At 61.0% G+C, this 23,076-nt stretch overlaps 2 protein-coding genes and 1 pseudogene across 3 annotated transcripts; all 3 read left to right on the forward strand.

Moving 5' to 3' along the window:
* The first annotated feature begins 375 nt into the window (after positions 1-375).
* LOC101944020 (HLA class II histocompatibility antigen, DQ beta 2 chain-like) lies at positions 376-5,041 on the forward strand (annotated as a pseudogene).
* Positions 5,042-11,643: 6,602 nt separating this feature from the next.
* On the forward strand, positions 11,644-16,172 carry LOC112061624 (antigen-presenting glycoprotein CD1d-like). Of its 2 annotated transcripts, XM_065564000.1 has the most exons (6): positions 11,901-12,450; positions 12,676-12,954; positions 13,565-13,846; positions 14,234-14,530; positions 14,929-15,028; positions 15,109-15,266. In XM_065564000.1, exons 1-6 carry the CDS (start codon positions 12,402-12,404, stop codon positions 15,146-15,148), a joined length of 1,047 nt encoding a protein of 348 aa, XP_065420072.1. In that variant the 5' UTR covers positions 11,901-12,401; the 3' UTR covers positions 15,149-15,266. The 2 variants fall into 2 exon arrangements, with proteins under 2 accessions (XP_065420071.1, XP_065420072.1); XM_065563999.1 differs by lacking the exon at positions 14,929-15,028 and having other exon boundaries at positions 11,644-12,450; positions 15,109-16,172.
* Positions 16,173-17,883: 1,711 nt separating this feature from the next.
* LOC112061553 (antigen-presenting glycoprotein CD1d-like) lies at positions 17,884-21,708 on the forward strand. The gene is made up of 6 exons (XM_065564001.1): positions 17,884-18,303; positions 18,526-18,804; positions 19,436-19,720; positions 20,095-20,391; positions 20,788-20,887; positions 20,964-21,708. Exons 1-6 carry the CDS (start codon positions 18,255-18,257, stop codon positions 21,001-21,003), a joined length of 1,050 nt encoding a protein of 349 aa, XP_065420073.1. The 5' UTR covers positions 17,884-18,254; the 3' UTR covers positions 21,004-21,708.
* Positions 21,709-23,076: the final 1,368 nt, after the last annotated feature.

Genomic DNA, 23,076 nt, shown 5'->3' on the forward strand with positions numbered 1-23,076 from the left:
CAGTTGTGCCTTGAATCCTGTCTTTCTGAGACTCTGCCAGCTCTTCTGAACTCCCTTTTTCCTGAGATTTTCTTCTCCTGGGACCTGACCTACCAGCTCTCTGACTTGGCTGAAGTCTGATTTTTTGAAGGCCACTGTCCCAGTTCTGCTGCTCTCACTCCTTCCTTTCCCTAGAATCGTGAAATCGATCCGTTCACGATCACGTTAGCCGTTGCCTAGGAGTTACACACAATTCCATAACAACACTTAAACCACAGACAATGGACTCCTCAAATATTTAATTCAATAAGGTTTAACTTAATTCCATAAGGCTGGTCCAGGACTTTGCAAGGTATTGTCAGATCTGTCCCAGTAGGTGTCCCCCAGACAGGGACAATGGGGGAATACCAAAGGTTAACAATGGTACTTTCACCTGGATCTGTGATGATCTCGTCATGCTCCGAGGGTGAAGGAAGATTGTAAAAATTGGAGCTGGAACCTGGTCTCCCTGAGTCCTGCTCTGTCTCTCACTCCTTTCCCATTTCTCTCTCTCTCCCGCTTCTCCCAATTCAGCCCAAGGTGAAAGTTTCCCCCATGAAATCGGAGTCCCAGCGCATCGCAACCTGCTGGTTTGCTCGGTGACGGGGTTTTACCCCGGGGGGATCGAGATCAAGTGGCTGAAGAACGGGCAGGAGCATACGGCCGGGGTGGTGTCCACGGAGCTGCTCCAGAACGGAGACTGGACCTTCCAGATCCTGGTGATGCTGGAGATGAGCCCCTGGCGCGGGGACGTCTACACCTGCCAGGTGGAGCACATCAGCCTGCGGGACCTCCTCGCCGTGCACTGGGGTAGGAGCCGCTGGGTGTGGGGCAGCCCCTGAGCCCGCAGGGGCAGCCCTTGGGGGATGGGCCTGAGTCAAGTCCCCCCACCCCTGGGGCAGAGAGCGCAAGGGGAAGGAGAGGCTGAGTTCAGCCTAAACCACCCGTGATCTTCTTTCCACAGAGGCACGGGCTGACTCTGCCGGGGCACGATGCTGGGTGGCGTCGGGGCCTCCGTGCTGGGGTTGGTCTTCATGGGCCTGGGATTGCTCGTCTGCCTGAGGAATAAGAAAGGTGAATGGCTCCGGGATGGGGCCAGCGGCCCAGGAAACGAGTCCTCAGTGGGGCCATGACCCAGTGGCACTGGAGGGTTTCACTAGAATTTTGATTCACCACAATTTACTTTAGCTTCCCCTTCAGGCACAAAGAAAGTGTTCTAGGGACCGAGGAACTTCCTGCCCGTCTCTCAGCCCAGCCCCTGGCTCTCCATAAACCTGAGTTACACCATTCAGAGTCTGAGCTCCAGTGGTGCCCTCCTGCCTCCCCTCCAGGTCTCCTCTCTAGTCCCACACACTCCTGGCCCGTCAGGGAGTTGCAGACACGGTGTGAAGTGCCTGCAAATCAGTCAGTGCCTCTCTAGTTACGAAACAAACCCACTTCCCCTTCGAAAAATCCAACTCACTTGAGAAACGCACCAGAAATGGATGAACTCCTGACCCTGAATTTTGAGACTGACTTGTGCTACCCTCCAAGCTGCTTCCCTTTTTGCCTAAACGTGTGAAAGAACTTGCAACCACTTGCAGGTCAGAATGCTGACTGCGTGAGGCCCGTGTTTCGGTGTTTTCTCAGGAGGGTGGACATGAGCAACGACATTCCTTTCACACTCACACACCACTTCCCACGTTTTCCCTGGGGCCTTTCGCCCTTAGAACAATCTTTCTAAAAGCACAAAAGTCGCCCCTTAAATCAAGCGAGGAGAATGTGGAGTGGCTGGAGCTGGAGTTTGACTCGACGTTGTTCTCCGCTAGCCTCACTGCCAGGGGGTGATATCTCTCTCCCTGCCGGGCTCCTGAATCAGATCCTGACCTGGAGAATGGAGGAGCTGGGAGCCCAGGGGTCCACTCTGCGCTGCTGATTGAGACCTGGTGCCCCCTGGTCTGTCATTGTCCCCTCCCTGGGCTCTCCCCACCCTCCTGTGCTGCTCCCACCCGGGGGAGTCCTCACTTTCTCATGTACACTTCCCCTAAGTTAAGGGTTGCCTGGCCCCCTGCCCAGCCCCACAGTCACTCTCGCTGCCCTTGCGGGAACCTGTCTGGGATGGCCCCAGTTCCCTGCACAGAACTCTCACACTAGCAGATACGTGACCCTAGTGAAATGTGCAAAACTTAGGCAGACATTAATGCCTCAACATTGGGGTACAGCCTGGAAAGTACAAAGCAAAGTCTAAACCCAGAGAAGAGCGACGGCAGCCCGCAGGACAGGGGAGAGATTGAGACAGGGACACTTGCTAGCCAGTGTCCCCCACACAAGGAAACATGAGAAAAATATTTCCTCTGGTTATCGGGAAACGTAAAAGTCGTCTCCTCATAATGTGATGACGACAATGCATGCGTGCCCCGGGGAGAAAGGAGACAATAGGGATTGACATGTGTCAACCTGCCGCCCAGTCAGGATAAAGAGACACAAGGGATCGCATCCCAGACTCTGTGTGAGCCCTCCCCTGACACCTCGGACAGCGCCGGCACAGCTGGGCACGTCAACAGAGTCTGATGGAAGTGGAACTGAACTGGATTGACTGATCCGGAGCGAAAGGAACGATGCCTTTGAGCATTCGTGACTCTTCCAGGGGCTCCTTTCTCGCAAACCAGTGAGTCTGAGAGCCCCAAAAGGCGCTGTGACCCAGGAACCTCCTGATGCCAACTGGCAGAGGGCACAAGGCGTGCACAGGAGTTTCACAAGGATCCCCTGGGTCAGACAGACGTAATAATTCATTAAAGGGCGGCATGTGAGGACTCTAACAAAAGACAGCAATGCGCAGGTGGCCATAAGCATTGTGAGATGTATGTGTGGATGAGATTTAAGGAGTTCTGTATCTATACAGAAAAACTATATTCTTAAAGTATAGAACAAAGGGAGGTCACTTGAAGTTGAAAACATGTTTCTGTGCAGACAGGGGTTAGGAGACCCCTGGCTGGTCATTGGGTATTGTGCTGTGTCGGGCTGGGTCACAGAAACCCCCTTGGGAACTGCCAACTGATGTGCTGAGACTACCCCGAGCCTGTTTCCCTTGGCAGCTCGGGACTTCAGTGCCCTGCCTGGTTTGAGCCAGACCCGCCAGCCTGCTACAAACCCAGACCCAGGTCTGAACCACGTCCCCCAAAAGCTGCAGGCTGAACTGAAAACAGCTTAAGAAGTGCTCCTGTCTCCAACACTCAGACACCCAGCTCCCAATGAGGTTCAACCCCCAAATAAATCCGTTTTACCCTCTATAAAGCTTATACAGGATAAACTCATAAACGGTTCACCCTCTATAACACCGATAGAGAGATATGCACAGCTGTTTGCTCCTCCCCCCCCCCCCCCCCAGGTATTAATACATACACTGGGTCAATTAATAAGTAAAAAGTGATTTTATTAAATACAAAAAGTCGGATTTAAGTGGTTCCAAGTAATAACAGAACAAAGTAAATTACCAAGCAAAATAAAACAAAACCTGCCAGTCTGAGCCTAGTACATTAAGAAACTGTTTACAGGTAAATCTCCCCCTCAGAGATGTTCCAATCAGCTTCTTTCACAGACTAGACGCCGTCCTAGTCTGGGCCCAATCCTTTCCCCTGGTACAGTTCTTGTTAGTTCCAGCTCAGGTGGTAGCTCGGGGATTTCTCATGACTGGCCCCCCTTTGTCCTGTCCCACCCCCTTTTATAGCTTTGGCACAAGGCGGGAATCCTTTGTCTCTCTCTGGGTCCCCACCCCTCCTTCTCAATGGAAAAGCACCAGGTTTAAGATGGATTCCAGTATCAGGTGACATGGTCACATGTCACTGTAAGACCTTATTCTCCATTCTTTCAGGGTTGGCCTGCACAGACGCAGGAAGGTTTGGGAGTAAACAGGGCCATTTACCACCAATGGTCCTGGTTAATGGGAGCCATCAAGATTCCAAGACACCATTAATGGCCCCCACTTTGCATAGTTACCATAGGCCCTCAGAGTAATGCTTCATATTTCTAGTTTCAGATACAAGAATGATACGTTCATACAAATAGGATGATCACACTCAGTAGATTATAAGCTTTGTAATGATACCTTACGTGAGACCTTTTGCATAAAGTATATCCCAGTTACATTATATTCACACTCATAAGCATATTTCCATAAACATATGGAGTGCAACGTCACAGGGGTCACCCCAGGGGACTGCACCCCCTGCTGCGGGTGCCAATCATCTGCTCACTCGCTCTGGGCTGCAGGAAATAGGGGACGCTGAGAGGGGCAGGGCCCAACACCCAGACCTGCCCTGACCCCAGCAATGGGCTTGAGAAAACAGCTGGAACATAGAGGATTAATTGGGGAAGATTCTCTCTGGAAAAGCACCGTCTGCTCCCGGGCCAAGTGGGGAAAAGCAAGCAGGGAGCTCCCCCTTCACAGAGAGGTCTCCCCACCCCCAGAAAAGACACACCCCACAGGGAGTCCCACGCAACAGGTGGCAATTTGCACCCACAATCAACTGGGGAGTGTCATTGAATATCACTGTTATGAGACCAGCATGACACAGCACAGCAATGAGGAGCAACCCTACAATAACCACCCAGCCTGTCCACAGCCCAGCGCTCCCCAGCGACCCTACAATAACCACCCAGCCTGTCCACAGCCCAGCGCTCCCCAGCGACCCTACAATAACCACCCAGCCTGTCCACAGCCCAGCGCTCCCCAGCGACCCTACAATAACCACCCAGCCTGTCCCCAGCCCAGCGCTCCCCAGCGACCCTACAATAACCACCCAGCCTGTCCACAGCCCAGCGCTCCCCAGCGACCCTACAATAACCACCCAGCCTGTCCACAGCCCAGCGCTCCCCAGCGACCCTACAATAACCACCCAGCCTGTCCACAGCCCAGCGCTCCCCAGCGACCCTACAATAACCACCCAGCCTGTCCGCAGCCCAGCGCTCCCCAGCGACCCTACAATAACCACCCAGCCTGTCCGCAGCCCAGCGCTCCCCAGCGACCCTACACTAACCACCCAGCCTGTCCACAGCCCAGCGCTCCCCAAAGACCCTACAATAACCACCCAGCCTGTCCCCAGCCCAGCGCTCCCCAGCAACCCTACAATAACCACCCAGCCCGTCCGCAGCCCAGCGCTCCCCAGCGACCCTACAATAACCACCCAGCCTGTCCACAGCCCAGCGCTCCCCAGCGACCCTACAATAACCACCCAGCCTGTCTATAGCCCAGCGCTCCCCAGCGACCCTACAATAACCACCCAGCCTGTCCACAGCCCAGCGCTCCCCAGCGACCCTACAATAACCACCCAGCCTGTCCGCAGCCCAGCGCTCCCCAGCGACCCTACAATAACCACCCAGCCTGTCCACAGCCCAGCGCTCCCCGGCGACCCTACAATAACCACCCAGCCTGTCCACAGCCCAGCGCTCCCCGGCGACCCTACAATAACAACCCAACCCGTCCACAGCCCAGCGCTCCCCAGGGACCCTACAATAACCACCCAGCCCGTCTACAGCCCAGCGCTCCCCAGCGACCCTACAATAACTACCCAGCCTGTCCACAGCCCAGCGCTCCCCAGCGACCCTACAATAACCACCCAGCCTGTCCCCAGCCCAGCGCTCCCCAGGGACCCTACAATAACAACCCAACCCGTCCACAGCCCAGCGCTCCCCAGGGACCCTACAATAACCACCCAGCCCGTCTACAGCCCAGCGCTCCCCAGCGACCCTACAATAACTACCCAGCCCGTCCACAGCCCAGCGCTCCCCAGCGACCCTACAATAACTACCCAGCCCGTCCACAGCCCAGCGCTCCCCAGCGACCCTACAATAACAACCCAGCCTGTCCACAGCCCAGCGCTCCCCAGCGACCCTACAATAACCACCCAGCCCGTCCACAGCCCAGCGCTCCCCAGCGACCCTACAATAACCAGCCAGCCCGTCCACAGCCCAGCGCTCCCCAGCGACCCTACAATAACCACCCAGCCCGTCCCCAGCCCAGCGCTCGCCCGCGACCCTACAATAACCAGCCAGCCCGTCTACAGCCCAGCGCTCCCCAGCGACCCTACAATAACCACCCAGCCTGTCCACAGCCCAGCGCTCCCTGGCGACCCTACAATAACAACCCAGCCTGTCCGCAGCCCCAGCGCTCCCCAACGACCCTCAATAACCACCCAGCCTGTCCACAGCCCAGCGCTCCCCAGCGACCCTACAATAACCACCCAGCCTGTCCACAGCCCAGCGCTCCCCAGCGACCCTACAATAACCACCCAGCCTGTCCACAGCCCCAGCGCTCCCCAGCGACCCTACAATAACCACCCAGCCTGTCCACAGCCCAGCGCTCCCCAGCGACCCTACAATAACCACCCAGCCTGTCCACAGCCCAGCGCTCCCCGGCGACCCTACAATAACCACCCAGCCTGTCCCCGGCCCAGCGCTCCCCAGCGACCCTACAATAACCACCCAGCCTGTCCACAGCCCAGCGCTCCCCAGCGACCCTACAATAACCACCCAGCCTGTGCACAGCCCAGCGCTCCCCAGCTACCCTACAATAACCACCCAGCCTGTGCACAGCCCAGCGCTCCCCAGCGACCCTACAATAACCACCCAGCCTGTCCACAGCCCAGCGCTCCCCAGCGACCCTACAATAACCACCCAGCCTGTCCCCAGCCCAGCGGTCCCCAGCGACCCCTACAATAACCACCAGGCCTGTGCACAGCCCAGCGCTGCCCAGCGACCCTACAATAACAACCCAGCCTGTCCGCAGCCCAGCGCTCCCCAGCGACCCTACAATAACCATCCAGCCTGTCCACAGCCCAGCGCTCCCCAGCGACCCTACAATAACCACCCAGCCTGTCCACAGCCCAGCGCTCCCCAACGACCCTACAATAACCACCCAGCCTGTCCCCAGCCCCAGCGCTCCCCAGCGACCCTACAATAACCACCCAGCCTGTCCACAGCCCCAGCGCTCCCCAACGACCCTACAATAACCACCCAGCCTGTGCACAGCCCAGCGCTCCCCAGCGACCCTACAATAACCACCCAGCCTGTGCACAGCCCAGCGCTCCCCAGCGACCCTACAATAACCACCCAGCCTGTGCACAGCCCAGCACTCCCCAGCGACCCTACAATAACCACCCAGCCTGTCCACAGCCCAGCGCTCCCCAGCGACCCTACAATAACCACCCAGCCTGTGCACAGCCCAGCGCTCCCCAGCGACCCTACAATAACCACCCAGCCTGTCCACAGCCCAGCGCTCCCCAGCGACCCTACAATAACCACCCAGCCTGTCCACAGCCCCAGCGCTCCCCAGCGACCCTACAATAACCACCCAGCCTGTCCACAGCCCAGCGCTCCCCAGCGACCCTACAATAACCACCCAGCCTGTCCACAGCCCAGCGCTCCCCGGCGACCCTACAATAACCACCCAGCCTGTCCCCGGCCCAGCGCTCCCCAGCGACCCTACAATAACCACCCAGCCTGTCCACAGCCCAGCGCTCCCCAGCGACCCTACAATAACCACCCAGCCTGTGCACAGCCCAGCGCTCCCCAGCTACCCTACAATAACCACCCAGCCTGTGCACAGCCCAGCGCTCCCCAGCGACCCTACAATAACCACCCAGCCTGTCCACAGCCCAGCGCTCCCCAGCGACCCTACAATAACCACCCAGCCTGTCCCCAGCCCAGCGGTCCCCAGCGACCCCTACAATAACCACCAGGCCTGTGCACAGCCCAGCGCTGCCCAGCGACCCTACAATAACAACCCAGCCTGTCCGCAGCCCAGCGCTCCCCAGCGACCCTACAATAACCATCCAGCCTGTCCACAGCCCAGCGCTCCCCAGCGACCCTACAATAACCACCCAGCCTGTCCACAGCCCAGCGCTCCCCAACGACCCTACAATAACCACCCAGCCTGTGCACAGCCCAGCGCTCCCCAGCTACCCTACAATAACCACCCAGCCTGTGCACAGCCCAGCGCTCCCCAGCGACCCTACAATAACCACCCAGCCTGTCCACAGCCCAGCGCTCCCCAGCGACCCTACAATAACCACCCAGCCTGTCCCCAGCCCAGCGGTCCCCAGCGACCCCTACAATAACCACCAGGCCTGTGCACAGCCCAGCGCTGCCCAGCGACCCTACAATAACAACCCAGCCTGTCCGCAGCCCAGCGCTCCCCAGCGACCCTACAATAACCATCCAGCCTGTCCACAGCCCAGCGCTCCCCAGCGACCCTACAATAACCACCCAGCCTGTCCACAGCCCAGCGCTCCCCAACGACCCTACAATAACCACCCAGCCTGTCCCCAGCCCCAGCGCTCCCCAGCGACCCTACAATAACCACCCAGCCTGTCCACAGCCCCAGCGCTCCCCAACGACCCTACAATAACCACCCAGCCTGTGCACAGCCCAGCGCTCCCCAGCGACCCTACAATAACCACCCAGCCTGTGCACAGCCCAGCGCTCCCCAGCGACCCTACAATAACCACCCAGCCTGTGCACAGCCCAGCACTCCCCAGCGACCCTACAATAACCACCCAGCCTGTCCACAGCCCAGCGCTCCCCAGCGACCCTACAATAACCACCCAGCCTGTGCACAGCCCAGCGCTCCCCAGCGACCCTACAATAACCACCCAGCCTGTCCACAGCCCAGCGCTCCCCAGCGACCCTACAATAACCACCCAGCCTGTCCACAGCCCCAGCGCTCCCCAGCGACCCTACAATAACCACCCAGCCTGTCCACAGCCCAGCGCTCCCCAGCGACCCTACAATAACCACCCAGCCTGTCCACAGCCCAGCGCTCCCCGGCGACCCTACAATAACCACCCAGCCTGTCCCCGGCCCAGCGCTCCCCAGCGACCCTACAATAACCACCCAGCCTGTCCACAGCCCAGCGCTCCCCAGCGACCCTACAATAACCACCCAGCCTGTGCACAGCCCAGCGCTCCCCAGCTACCCTACAATAACCACCCAGCCTGTGCACAGCCCAGCGCTCCCCAGCGACCCTACAATAACCACCCAGCCTGTCCACAGCCCAGCGCTCCCCAGCGACCCTACAATAACCACCCAGCCTGTCCCCAGCCCAGCGGTCCCCAGCGACCCCTACAATAACCACCAGGCCTGTGCACAGCCCAGCGCTGCCCAGCGACCCTACAATAACAACCCAGCCTGTCCGCAGCCCAGCGCTCCCCAGCGACCCTACAATAACCATCCAGCCTGTCCACAGCCCAGCGCTCCCCAGCGACCCTACAATAACCACCCAGCCTGTCCACAGCCCAGCGCTCCCCAACGACCCTACAATAACCACCCAGCCTGTGCACAGCCCAGCGCTCCCCAGCTACCCTACAATAACCACCCAGCCTGTGCACAGCCCAGCGCTCCCCAGCGACCCTACAATAACCACCCAGCCTGTCCACAGCCCAGCGCTCCCCAGCGACCCTACAATAACCACCCAGCCTGTCCCCAGCCCAGCGGTCCCCAGCGACCCCTACAATAACCACCAGGCCTGTGCACAGCCCAGCGCTGCCCAGCGACCCTACAATAACAACCCAGCCTGTCCGCAGCCCAGCGCTCCCCAGCGACCCTACAATAACCATCCAGCCTGTCCACAGCCCAGCGCTCCCCAGCGACCCTACAATAACCACCCAGCCTGTCCACAGCCCAGCGCTCCCCAACGACCCTACAATAACCACCCAGCCTGTCCCCAGCCCCAGCGCTCCCCAGCGACCCTACAATAACCACCCAGCCTGTCCACAGCCCCAGCGCTCCCCAACGACCCTACAATAACCACCCAGCCTGTGCACAGCCCAGCGCTCCCCAGCGACCCTACAATAACCACCCAGCCTGTGCACAGCCCAGCGCTCCCCAGCGACCCTACAATAACCACCCAGCCTGTGCACAGCCCAGCACTCCCCAGCGACCCTACAATAACCACCCAGCCTGTCCACAGCCCAGCGCTCCCCAGCGACCCTACAATAACCACCCAGCCTGTGCACAGCCCAGCGCTCCCCAGCGACCCTACAATAACCACCCAGCCTGTCCACAGCCCAGCGCTCCCCAGCGACCCTACAATAACCACCCAGCCTGTCCACAGCCCCAGCGCTCCCCAGCGACCCTACAATAACCACCCAGCCTGTCCACAGCCCAGCGCTCCCCAGCGACCCTACAATAACCACCCAGCCTGTCCACAGCCCAGCGCTCCCCGGCGACCCTACAATAACCACCCAGCCTGTCCCCGGCCCAGCGCTCCCCAGCGACCCTACAATAACCACCCAGCCTGTCCACAGCCCAGCGCTCCCCAGCGACCCTACAATAACCACCCAGCCTGTGCACAGCCCAGCGCTCCCCAGCTACCCTACAATAACCACCCAGCCTGTGCACAGCCCAGCGCTCCCCAGCGACCCTACAATAACCACCCAGCCTGTCCACAGCCCAGCGCTCCCCAGCGACCCTACAATAACCACCCAGCCTGTCCCCAGCCCAGCGGTCCCCAGCGACCCCTACAATAACCACCAGGCCTGTGCACAGCCCAGCGCTGCCCAGCGACCCTACAATAACAACCCAGCCTGTCCGCAGCCCAGCGCTCCCCAGCGACCCTACAATAACCATCCAGCCTGTCCACAGCCCAGCGCTCCCCAGCGACCCTACAATAACCACCCAGCCTGTCCACAGCCCAGCGCTCCCCAACGACCCTACAATAACCACCCAGCCTGTCCCCAGCCCCAGCGCTCCCCAGCGACCCTACAATAACCACCCAGCCTGTCCACAGCCCCAGCGCTCCCCAACGACCCTACAATAACCACCCAGCCTGTGCACAGCCCAGCGCTCCCCAGCGACCCTACAATAACCACCCAGCCTGTGCACAGCCCAGCGCTCCCCAGCGACCCTACAATAACCACCCAGCCTGTGCACAGCCCAGCGCTCCCCAGCGACCCTACAATAACCACCCAGCCTGTCCACAGCCCAGCGCTCCCCAGCGACCCTACAATAACCACCCAGCCTGTCCACAGCCCAGCGCTCCCCAGCGACCCTACAATAACCACCCAGCCTGTCCACAGCCCAGCGCTCCCCAGCGACCCTACAATAACCACCCAGCCTGTCCACAGACCAGCGCTCCCCAGCGACCCTACAATAACCACCCAGCCTGTGCACAGCCCAGCGCTCCCCAGCGACCCTACAATAACCACCCAGCCTGTCCGCAGCCCAGCGCTCCCCAGCGACCCTACAATAACAACCCAGCCTGTCCACAGCCCAGCGCTCCCCAGCGACCCTACAATAACCACCCAGCCTGTCCACAGCCCAGCGGTCCCCAGCAACAGTGCTAGGGGCTGTGCTGCAGTGAGTGGGGCGGGGAGCACCAGGGGGCTCTCCCCGGGCAGTCAGGGCTCCCCATGGCCCCAGGGCGGTGCTAGGGGCTGTACTGCAGGGAGTGGGGTGGGGGGCAGCAGGGGGCTCTCCCCGGGCAGTCAGGGCTCCCCATGGCCCCAGGGCGGCGCTAGCGGCTGCGCTGCAGTGAGTGGGGTGGGGAGCACCAGGGGGCTCTCCCCGGGCAGTCAGGGCTCCCCATGGCCCCAGGGCGGTGCTAGGGGCTGTACTGCAGGGAGTGGGGTGGGGGGCAGCAGGGGGCTCTCCCCGGGCAGTCAGGGCTCCCCATGGCCCCAGGGCGGCGCTAGGGGCTGTGCTGCAGGGGGCGGGGCGGGGGCAGCAGGGGGCTCTCCCCGGGCAGTCAGGGCTCCCCATGGCCCCAGGGCAGCGCTAGGGGCTGTACTGCAGGGAGTGGGGCGGGGGGCACCAGGGGGCTCTCCCCGGGCAGTCAGGGCTGACCCGATGCCCGAGGGCAGCGCGGGGGGCTTTGCGGGGAGCAGCGGTACCGCAGGCTGGAGGAGATGGAGGGGGCGTCACACACACTTATACTGTGGGCGCTAAATGGCGCACAGTGTAGCTGCTGTTTGTGGGTAGCAGAGACGTCTCTTGCCGGCAAAAAACATCCTCCCCCAGGAGCGGGAGCGGCTTTGTCGCAGGAGAGCTGTTCACACCGGTACTTTTTGTTGGTAAAACTTTTGATGTTCGGCAGTGTGTTTTTAACACCTCTGAACCACAAAGTCCCAGTGTGGACCTAGCCTGAGTCTGCTGGGGACAGGGCCTGGTCCTTCTGACCTTGCTGTTGGGGATCCCCCTCCCGCGCTGCCCCCCTCCCGACTCACTCTGCCCTCATTGGCTCGGGGCTGGCAGCTGCGGGCACAGAGCTGAGCAGACACAGAGAAAAAGAGAAGTTGACGGTCTGAGAGGTGTGTGGGCTGCGGAGGAACTGAAATCACGTGGGGATCCTGGGCCCCTCGTCCCGCTGCCCTGACGCCCACCAGAGCCCGGGTCCCCCTTCCCCTGCCGGGATGCTGCTCGCTCTGCTGCTCCTCCCCTGGGCATGGGGGGCCCTGGCCGGTAAGTGGGGACCCCCCCTGCTGGTTTTGCTACCAGGGATGCGTGGGGAGGGTGTAGTACTAGGGCCAGGGTGGAGAAGTACCAGGCTGGGGGAGTAGGACGGGGGAGGCAGGTTAGGGATCAGCAGGGAGACCCCATAGTGCAGGATTGTTCATGGGACAGAGACTCATTAATCTCTCTCCCCACCTGCTTTGTCCTCCACTTGTTCCCTGCCCCCTGCCCCAGCCTCCCCTCCTGTCCCCCCAGCGTCTGTCACCTTCCGGGTGCTCCAAATCAACGTCTTCCACAACGCCAGCTCCACAGACATGGATATGAGAGTCCTGCTGGGCGACCTGAAGACCCACTCCGTGAACTGCAGCACCTGCGAGATCCACTTCCTGCAGCCCTGGGCCCAGCAGGGTCTGACCCCGAAGGAGTGGCAGGACCTGGAGCTGCTGACCCATTATTACCTGTCTGACTTCAACCGGACTGTGAACACAATAGCCCAGCACCACGGAGGGGGCTGTGAGTATAGCACGGTCTGAGGGGATCCCTCCCCCACCCACCCGGGGTGCTGAGAACTGACACACTCACCACAGCCACTGAGTGTGTCATTGGGGCCAAGACAGCGAGTCCCTGGCCCTTTGGCTGATTGAAACCGGCATCCCCCAGAGGGGAAACACCCGTGTCCCATTCTCCACCCCAGAGTCAGCCAGCCAGGTTTGGGGCCAGACTGTAGCCTGCACTTCCTAGAGGGGAAAGGCCCCAGGTCCCACTCCCTGAGCCGAGGCTCCTGGTCTTTCCTGACATGTACCCTGAGCCTTTGAAAGCAGGTCATTTGGGCGGGGGTCTGTATCGCAGGAACCCCGTAGCCAAGGGGCCCCAAATTTGCACCACAAACTCTGCCTCAGGCCCCGATGTAACACAGCGATTTTCCAGCTGATCTGACTTTAAACAGAAACTGCAACTTACCCTTAACTCCAACCAGGGCCGCTGCACAATCCTGCCACCGTTGTGTGGCCCAACATCCTCATTGCACCTGACGTTATGTCTTTACTTCCCCCGTCTGTCTATTTCTGCCCCCTCCTGTGACCTCTGGACGCCCGTCCTCATCCCCCTGCCCTTCCTGTTCCAGACCCCTTTGTTACCCAGGTCTCCCTCGGCTGCGAGCTGCCCCCCAACGGCACCTCGAGGGGATTCTATGATATCGGAGTGAACGGGGAGGACTTCATCAGCTTTGATGCGGTGGCAGGGAAATGGGTCGCTCGGCAGGGGGACAAGCTGGCGCTCTACGTCCGGCAGCGTCTCAGTCGGAATAAGGGCGCAGTCATCACGCTTCAGTTTCTCCTGAGAACAACGTTTGTCAATCTGATCGAGAGCTTTGTCCAGTACGGGAACGAGTCTCTGGAGAGACAAGGTGAGGCTGGACACCACTCGCTGCCATGCAGCCACCTCTGGGGTAGGGTGTGTTTGCTGTTTATACAGGGATCCCGCACCCAGTGCTCAGATGCAGCCACCTCTGGATTGAGGCCTGGGGGCTGTTTATACAGGAAGTACAAATGCAGCTGTATTTGGAGTGCAGCACAGTAGCCATATCATAGCCGCACTGCACAGCAGTTTAGGACAGGAAGTGAAGGGGGTTCCGTCACCACTGGTAACGGCAGGGGGCAGAATTGGGGTCTGGCCAGGACAGCAGGGCCAACGCCTGACCCCGGGGAATGGAGCTGGGCTTGGCTAGTGAGTCCCTGAGGCTCAGGCTGAATCGTCCCCTCTCCCCCGCCCCGTCTCTCTCCTCCTGTCTCAGAGCGGCCGGTCGCCGTGGTGTTTGCCCGAGCGCCTCCCCCAGCCGGGACCCCCGCGCCGGTACTGCTGGTTTGCCGGGTCACCGGTTTCTACCCACGGCCCGTCCGCGTGGCCTGGCTGCAGGATGGGGAGGAGGTGGGGCCGGGCGGGCGGCTGAACTCCAGCGGGATCCTGCCCAACGCGGACCTGACCTACCAGCTGCGCAGCTCCCTGGCCGTGGGGCCGGGCGCCGGGCACAGCTACGCCTGCCGGGTGCAGCACAGCAGCCTGGGGGGCCGGAGCCTGCTGATCCCCTGGGGTAGGTGCACGTCCCGGGGGTGGGGGGCAGTCGTGGTCTCTGGGGGCTTTTCCTGCACGTCCTGAGTGGGACGGGGGTGGGTCCAGGCAGCGGGATTGGGGTGCAGGGAGGCAGAGAAGGTGGGTGGGGGTGTGGCGATGGATCAGGGGGAGCAGGATGGAGGAGCTGAGGGGAACGGGAGAAGACTGAGATGGGGGAGCAGGACTAGAGTGGGGGGAAGCTGAGGGGGTGGGAAGGTGGGGGGAGGAGGGGTGGGACTGCAGGGGAGGCTGAGGGAACAGGGTGAGAGTGGGGGCTGAGGGCAGTGGGTCGGGTGAGATGATCGGGGGTGGGGGACTGTGTGGGGGCCTGCCCACACTCCTGTCCCCGTTCCCAGCACGGCACCCCCTGTGTTACAGAGCACAGCAGGCCCTGGGGCCCCGGCCTGGCCGTGGGCATCACCCTGGGGGTTGTGGCCGTAGCCGCCGTGGCTGTGGTGCGGTGGCGGAGCAGACGCAGGTGAGACCTCTCCCTCTCTGGGGTGGGGGTGGGGGGACCGTTACACCCCCTAACCCATCCCCTCTGCTCTCTCCTTCCAGGGGCTACCAGGACGTTAGACCAGGGGAGTCCAGGGTCTGAGGGGGCGGCACCGGCCCCAGCGTCGGGATCGGCCCCTCTCCTGGGGACATGGCACTCAGGACCGGGTCTGTGCCCGGCTCCAGAGCTGAGGGCGCCGAAGGCAGGACTGGATCGGGGCCCTGGGAGATCGGGGTGGGGGGGTGGGATTCTCCTCCCTCTGGGACCTTGGGGGCACGTTGGACACTTGGGGCACTGTGGGATCGCTGGGGTCCAGGATCCGCAGGGAGCCGGCGCTGGCCTGTGCCGTTCAATAAACCCTTCAGGGAGGGGCTGCCCAGCGGGCCCCCGGGGCTGTAGGAGCCAGGCCTGGGTGCAGGGGTCAGACACAGCTACATACACAAAGGCGATGGGCGCGTGGGGGTCCCAGGAGGGCCCTGGCAGGGTGTCCAGGCTGAGCTGGGGTGCCCGGGTAGCAAGTGGGTTCCCCGTGGGACATAGGCCCAGCTACCTCCAGGAAGCCCTGACAACACTACGGCCCGCGGGGCGCCGGGGAGGCCGCTCCAAGCCGCTGGCTGGGCTGAGCTGAGAGCTCCTGGGGGCAGGGCCCCCCCAGAGCTGGGGGTGAGGGACCCGGGCTCCGGGGACAGGTTCTGTCTGTTTGCTCCGCGTCTGGGCAGCGCCGAGCACAAGGGGGTCCTGGGCACGACCGGGCTCCTCGGCCCTGCGGTAATGTTGACGTTACTAGGCAGCACCCTAGGTAACTTGGGAGGGTGGAAAATCCCAAGTGCCAAAGAAGCCTTCCTGCACTAGGCCTAAGTGAACCAAACTTCTTCCATGTTTAAACTCTAATCGACCTCAAAAGCCAGGTGCAATTGGAATATGTAAGCAACCAGTTATCTGTGTGCAACCCCCTGCTCACACCGGTATCAAGCGGTAATAATGAGGCTGCATGTTTCTGGCTGAAGGGAAAAAGGACAAGATAACGGTTTAAAGAAGTTACTAACAAGCTAGGCTTATAGTTGCCAAGAATGACTTAACTGCTTAAATGTAATTGTTATTTGCTTAGTAACTGTTACCAGGGACGGGAGGGATAGAGGGAGGAATGGGGGGGGGAAGGGAGGGCTAGAGGGGGAATGGGGGGGATGAGGCTTAACAGCAAAATGTATAAAAGAAGAAAAACTGTTTCTGTTGGTGTGCTTGATCTGAGACGTGCCAGTCTCCTCACACCGCTTTGAGATCTCAAATAAACTTTGTTTGCTTCTCCCCCTGGTGTGTTTATTGACGCGAAGCACACCGGGAGCGGTCCTCGGGCCCTCTGTGCCGGCAACAGTAACACAGCGATAACAACAGTCCTGGCTGGGGAGGGGAAGTGGGTTCGAGTGGTGGGAGGGGCGAGCTAATCAGGACTCCTGGGTTCTCTCCCTGGCTCTGGGAGGGGGCTGGGGTCCAGTGGGTTAGAGCAGGGGGGCTGGGAGCCAGGACTCCTGGGTCCTGTCCCCAGTGTAGGAGTGTTGCGGAGTGTGGGGGAGTCAGGGCCCTGCACCCCTCTTCCTGAGATTCACTGCGACTCTCAACCAGCCAGTAAAGCAGAAGGTTTATTTAAGGACAGGAACACAGTCTCAAGCAGAGCGTGTAGGTACGACCAGACCCCCCTCAATTAGGTCCCTCTGGGAGGTTCAGGGAGCTTAGACCCCAGCTTGGGGTTCCCTGCGTTGCACCACCCAGCCCAAACTGAAACCAAACCAAAACTCCTCCTGCTGCTCCTCTCTTCCCCGTCCCCCCAGCTCCTCCTCTCCTTTGTTCAGTCTCCCGGGCAGAAGGTGTTAATTCTCCCCACCCCCTCCTGGCTCAGGTTACAGCTCAGGTAGCTTCCTTCAAGGGAAGTCCCACATCCCCACTGCAACCCCCCTGCAACATTCCCAGGTCAAATCTGCCCCGCTCCCTGCTCCGTCACATCTCCCCCCCTTCGAGACTGAACTGAGCGGGGTCACTCTGACCAGTGACCTGGGGAAGTTCAGGGCTCCCTCTCCGGGACAATGCGTCCGCTATCAGGTTGTCACGTCCCTTCACATGGACCACGTCCATGTCATAATCCTGCAGGAGCAGGCTCCATCTCAGGAGCTTGGCGTTGGCTCCTTTCATCTGGTGCAGCCAGGTCAGGGGAGAGTGGTCGGTGTGCACGGTGAAGTGTCGCCCAAAGAGATATGGCTCTAGTTTCTTGAGGGCCCACACCATGGCCAGGCATTCCTTCTCAATGGCCGCGTAGTTCTGCTCCCGGGGTAGCAACTTCTTGCTCAGGTACACGATGGGGTGTCTCTCCCCCTTTTCATCCTCCTGCATTAACACCGCCCCCAGTCCTGTGTCTGAGGCGTCGGTGAACACCATAAAGGGCTTGTCAAAGTCTGGGTTTGCCAGAACTGGGCCACTGACCAGAGCCTCCTTCAGCGCCCGGAGAGCCTAGGGGAAGGGTGGGGCTGTACTGCAGGGAGTGGGGCGGGGGCACCATGGGGCTCTCCCCGGGCAGTCAGGGCTCCCCATGGCCCCAGGGCGGCGCTAGGGGCTGGGCTGCAGGGAGCAGGGAGCACCAGGGGGCTCTCCCCGGGCAGTCAGGGCTCCCCATTGCCCCAGGGCAGTGCGGGGGCTTTGCGGGGAGCAGCGGTACCGCAGGCTGGAGGAGATGGAGGGGGCATCACACACACTTAGGCTGTGGGCGCTAAATGGCGCACAGTGTAGCTGCTGTTTGTGGGCAGGAGAGACGTCTCCCCCCAGGAGCGGGAGCGGCTTTGTCCCAGGAGAGCTGTTCACACCTGCACTTTGCCTGGGTAAAACATTTGTCCTTCTGAGGTGTTAAAAAAACCCTCCCAAACAACAAAAGTTTTCCCAGTGTGGACCTAGCCTGAGTCTGCTGGGGACAGGGCCTGGTCCTTCTGACCTTGCTGTCAGGGATCCCCCTCCCGCGCTGCCCCCCTCCCCGACTCACTCTGCCCTCATTGGCTCGGGGCTGGCAGCTGCGGGCACAGAGCTGAGCAGACAGAGAGAAAAAGAGAAGTTGACGGTCTGAGAGGCGTGTGGGCTGCAGAGGAACTGAAAGCACGTGGGGATCCTGGGCCTCTCGTCCCGCTGCCCTGACGCCCACCAGAGCCCGGGTCCCCCTTCCCCTGCCGGGATGCTGCTCGCTCTGCTGCTCCTCCCATGGGCATGGGGGGCCCTGGCCGGTAAGTGGGGACCCCCCCTGCCGTTTTTGCTGCAGGGATGCGTGGGGATGGTGTAGTACTAGGGCCAGGGTGGGGAAGTACCAGGCTGGGGGAGTAGGATGGGGGAGGCAGGTTAGGGATCACCAGGGAGACCCCGTAGTGCAGGATTGTTCATGGGACAGACTCATTAATCTCTCTCCCCACCTGCTTTGTCCTCCACTTGTTTCCTGCCCCCTGCCCCAGCCTCCCCTCCTGTCCCCCCAGCGTCTATCACCCTCCAGCTGCTCCAAATCGACGTCTTCCACAACGCAGGCTCCACGGACACACAGGGGATGGCCCTGCTGGGCGACCTGGAGACCCACTCCATGGACTGCAGCACCTGCGAGATCCGCTTCCTGCAGCCCTGGGCCCAGCAGGGCCTGACCCCGAAGCAGTGGCAGGACCTGGAGCTGCTGATCCATCGCTACCTGTTCAACTTCAACCGGACTGTGAACAGATTAGCCCAGCACCACGGAGGGAGCTGTGAGTATAGCACGGTCTGAGGGGATCCCTCCCCCCACCCACCCGGGGTGCTGAGAACTGACACACTCACCACAGCCACTGAGTGTGTCACTGGGGGCAAGACAGCCAGTCCCTGGCCCTTTGGTTGATTGGATCCTGCGTCCCCCAGAGGGGAAACACCCGTGTCCCATCTCCACCCCAGAGTCAGCCAGCCAGGTTTGGGGCCAGATTGTAGCCTGAACTTCCTAGAGGGGAAAGGCCCCGTGTCCCACTCCCTGAGCCGAGGCTCCTGGTCTTTCCTGACATGTACCCTGAGCCTTTGAAAGCAGGTCATTTGGGCTGGGGGATCTGTATTTCGGGAACCCCGTGACCAAGGGGTCCCAAATTTGCACCACAAACTCTGCCTCAGGCCCTGCTGTAACACAGCGTTTTTCAAGCCAATCTGACAATGCCCGTGAAAAATCAGCTTTAAACAGAAACTGCAACTTACCCTTAACTCCAGCCAGGGGCGACCCACAATCCTGCCACCGTGGTGTGGCCCAACATCCTCATTGCACCTGACGTTATGTCTTTACTTCCCCCGTCTGTCTATTTCTGCCCCCTCCTGTGACCTCTGGACGCCCATCCTCATCCCCTGCCCTTCCTGTTCCAGACCCCTTTGTTACCCAGGTCTCCCTCGGCTGCGAGCTGCCCCCCAACGGCACCTCGAGGGGATTCTATGACGCCGCGGTGAACGGCGAGGACTTCATCAGCTTCGACGTGGACGGAGGCGAATGGGTCGCTCGCCAGGAGGACAATGTGGCTGCGCTCTACACGCGGGACCTTCTCAACCGGGATAAGGGCACAAGAAGCACGATTCAGTTTCTCCTGAGAACGACGTGTGTCAGTGAGCTCGAGAGCTTTGTCCAGTATGGGAACGAGTCTCTGGAGAGACAAGGTGAGGCTGGACACCACTCGCTGCCATGCAGCCACCTCTGGGGTAGGGTGTGTTTGCTGTTTATACAGGGATCCCGCACCCAGTGCTCAGATGCAGCCACCTCTGGATTGAGGCCTGGGGGCTGTTTATACAGGAAGTACAAATGCAGCTATATCTGGGGTGGAGCACAGTAGCCATTTCACAGCCGCGTTGCACAGCAGTTTAGGACAGGAAGTGAACAGGGTTCTGTCACCAATGGTAACTGCAGGGTCTGGCCAGGACAGCGGGGCCAACGCCTGACCCCGGGGAATGGAGCTGGGCTTGGCTAGTGAGTCCCTGAGGCTCAGACTGAATCGTCCCCTCTCCCCCGCCCCGTCTCTCTCCTCCTGTCTCAGAGCGGCCGGTCGCCGTGGTGTTTGCCCGAGCGCCTCCCTCAGCCGGGGCCCCCGCGCCGGTACTGCTGGTTTGCCGGGTCACCGGTTTCTACCCCCGGCCCGTCCGCGTGGCCTGGCTGCAGGACGGGGAGGAGGTGGGGCCGGGCGGGCGGCTGAACTCCAGCGGGATCCTGCCCAACGCGGACCTGACCTACCAGCTGCGCAGCTCCCTGGCCGTGGGGCCGGGCGCCGGGCACAGCTACGCCTGCCGGGTGCAGCACAGCAGCCTGGGGGGCTGGAGCCTGCTGATCCCCTGGGGTAGGTGCACGTCCCCGGGGGGGGGGGGGTGTCACTGGGGGCTTTTCCTGCATGTCCTGAGTGGGACGGGGGTGGGTCCAGGCAGCGGGATTGGGGCACAGGGAGGCAGAGAAGGTGGGTGGGGGTGTGGGGATGGATTAGGGGGAGCAGGATGGAGGAGCTGAGGGGAACGGGACAAGACTGGGATGGGGGGGCAGGACTAGAGTGGGGGGAAGCTGAGGGGGTGGGAAGGTGGGGGGAGAAGGGGTGGGACTGCAGGGGAGGCTGAGGGAACAGGGTCGGGGGGGCTGAGGGCAGTGGGTCGGTTGAGATGATCGGGGGGGCTGCGGGGGAGGCTGATGGAACAGGGCCCACACTCCTGTCCCCGTTCCCAGCACGGCACCCCCTGTGTTACAGAGCAGAGCAGGCCCTGGGGCCCCGGCCTGGCCGTGGGCATCACCCTGGGGGTTGTGGCCGTAGCCGCCGTGGCCGTGGTGCTGTGGCGGAGCAGACGCAGGTGAGTCCTCCCCTCTCGGGGGTGGGGGTGGGGCCGTTGCACCCCCTAACCCATCCCCTCTGCTCTCTCCTTCCAGGGGCTACCAGGATGTTGGACCAGGGGAGTCCAGTCCCTGAGGGGGCGGCACCGGCCCCGGCGTGGGGATCGGCCCCTCTCCTGGGGACATGGCACTCAGGGCTGGGTCTGTGCCCAGCTCCAGAGCTGAGGGCGCCGAAGGCAAGACTGGATCGGGGCCCTGGGAGATCGGGGTGGGGGGTGGGATTCTCCTCCCTCTGGGACCTTGGGGGCACATTGGACACTTGGGGGCGCTGTGGGATCGCTGGGATCCAGGATCCGCAGGGAGCCGGCGCTGGCCTGTGCCGTTCAATAAACCCTTCAGGGAGGGGCTGCCCAGCGGGCCCCCAGGGCTGTAGGAGCCAGGCCTGGGTGGAGGGATGTGACGAACTGGGACTGTTCTTACTGTGGTCTGTGAATGCTGACAGGGGAGTGTGGCTAGGATGGTCTGCATTGGGGGATGGGAGACTGACCGACGGAGAATACCTGAGCATGTAACATGAGAACCCAGGAAGGGGTTAGAGGCCAGGTGACACCTTGGCCCGGGAAACTGAACAAAGGCTGTGGGAGGGGTCGCTGAAGGCAGAGTTTTTCAGGAGCTGGCTGGTGATATGGCTGGGAGACAGACGGGGCTCTGACCTCCCAAGGTGGCTGGGGTGCCCGGGGACCCCAAGATGGACCTAACTGGGGGGGATCCTGTTGTCTGTGCCTGCAAGACCTGTCTTGGACTGTATTCCTGTCGTCTAAATAAACCTTCTGCTTTACTGGCTGGCTGAGAGTCATGGTGAATCACAGGAAGCCGGGGGTGCAGGGCCTGGTGTTCCCCCACACTCTGCGACAACTGGTGGCAGAGGTGGGATCTACTGCACCCCGTGGACAGCGCTTCCTGCAGTAAGTGACTGGGGAGCAGTAAAACAAAGGGGGATCGACGGGGACCAGGTGGGCTGAAGAGTCAGAGAGAGACTCTCTGGCTTTAACATTAAGCTGGATAAGTTTATGGAGGGGATGGTTTGATGGGATACAGTGATTTTAGTCAATAGGTCAATAACAATGGTCAATGATGGGATATTAAAAGTTACTACAGAGAACTTTTCCAGAAGGTCTGGCTAGAGAATCTTGCCCGCATGCTCGGCGTTCAGCTGATCGCCATATTTGGGGTCGGGAAGGAATTTTCCTCCAGGATAGATTGGCAGAGGCCCTGGAGGTTTTTCGCCTTCCTCCGCAGCATGGGGCAGGGGTCGCTTGCTGGAGGATTCCTCTGCGACTTGAAGTCTTTAAATCATGATTTGGGGACTTCAACAGCTAAGTCAAGGGAGAGAATTATTCCAGGAGTGGGTGGGTCAGCTTTTGTGGCCCGCATCATGCGGGAGGTCAGACTAGATGATCATAATGGTCCCTTCTGACCTTAGAGTCTATGAGTCTATGAGACAGTTCAGGGGGCGATTAACCCCTGGGAGTGTGTGACCAGAGAGAAGGACTTTTGCAGTAACAGGGTCCCCCGGGGGATCGCAGCGACCAGTCCCGGGGCGGAGGAGTCTGCAGCTCGACCCTGGCAGAGAGGCGGTGACCTGAAGAAGGGCTGGCACACTAGGGGTCCCCCTGGAACGGTGGAAAGCGGAGAGCACAGGCCGGCGAGTGGCCAGCAGGAGGATGGATGCTAAACGCCTTAAGAGCGACCTGGTGGAGCTGTGCAGGCAGAGGGGGCTGCGCATTGGGAGGTCCACCAAAGAACAGCTCATTGCCCAGCTGGAGGAGAGGGATCGCTTGGATGAACCGAGCCCTGTCCCTGAGGGAAGCCGCCCGGTGGATGCAGCGTGGGCCCCGGGGCCTGACATGGCTGGGAGGGGTCAGACTGCTGCCGAGGACATCCCGAGGCCCGGCCTACCTATACCTAGGGGAGGGGTCGGGGGAAGCCCAGCGAATACCGAGGGCACCCCGACCCCGGCGGCCAGCAGGGGATCATCCCAGCGGAGCTCCCCGTCCCTGGAGCGGATGCGACTGGAATGTGACAGGGAGCTGAGACTGAAAGAGCTCGAGTTAAGGCACCAAGAACTGAAGCAGGAGCGGGAAGAGAAGGAGAAACAATGTCAGCATGAGCGGGACCAACGTCAGCATGAACTGGAACTGGCCAGGCT

The sequence above is a fragment of the Chrysemys picta genome, chromosome 12, assembly GCF_011386835.1.
Source record: "Chrysemys picta bellii isolate R12L10 chromosome 12, ASM1138683v2, whole genome shotgun sequence".
NCBI lineage: Eukaryota > Metazoa > Chordata > Testudines > Emydidae > Chrysemys > Chrysemys picta.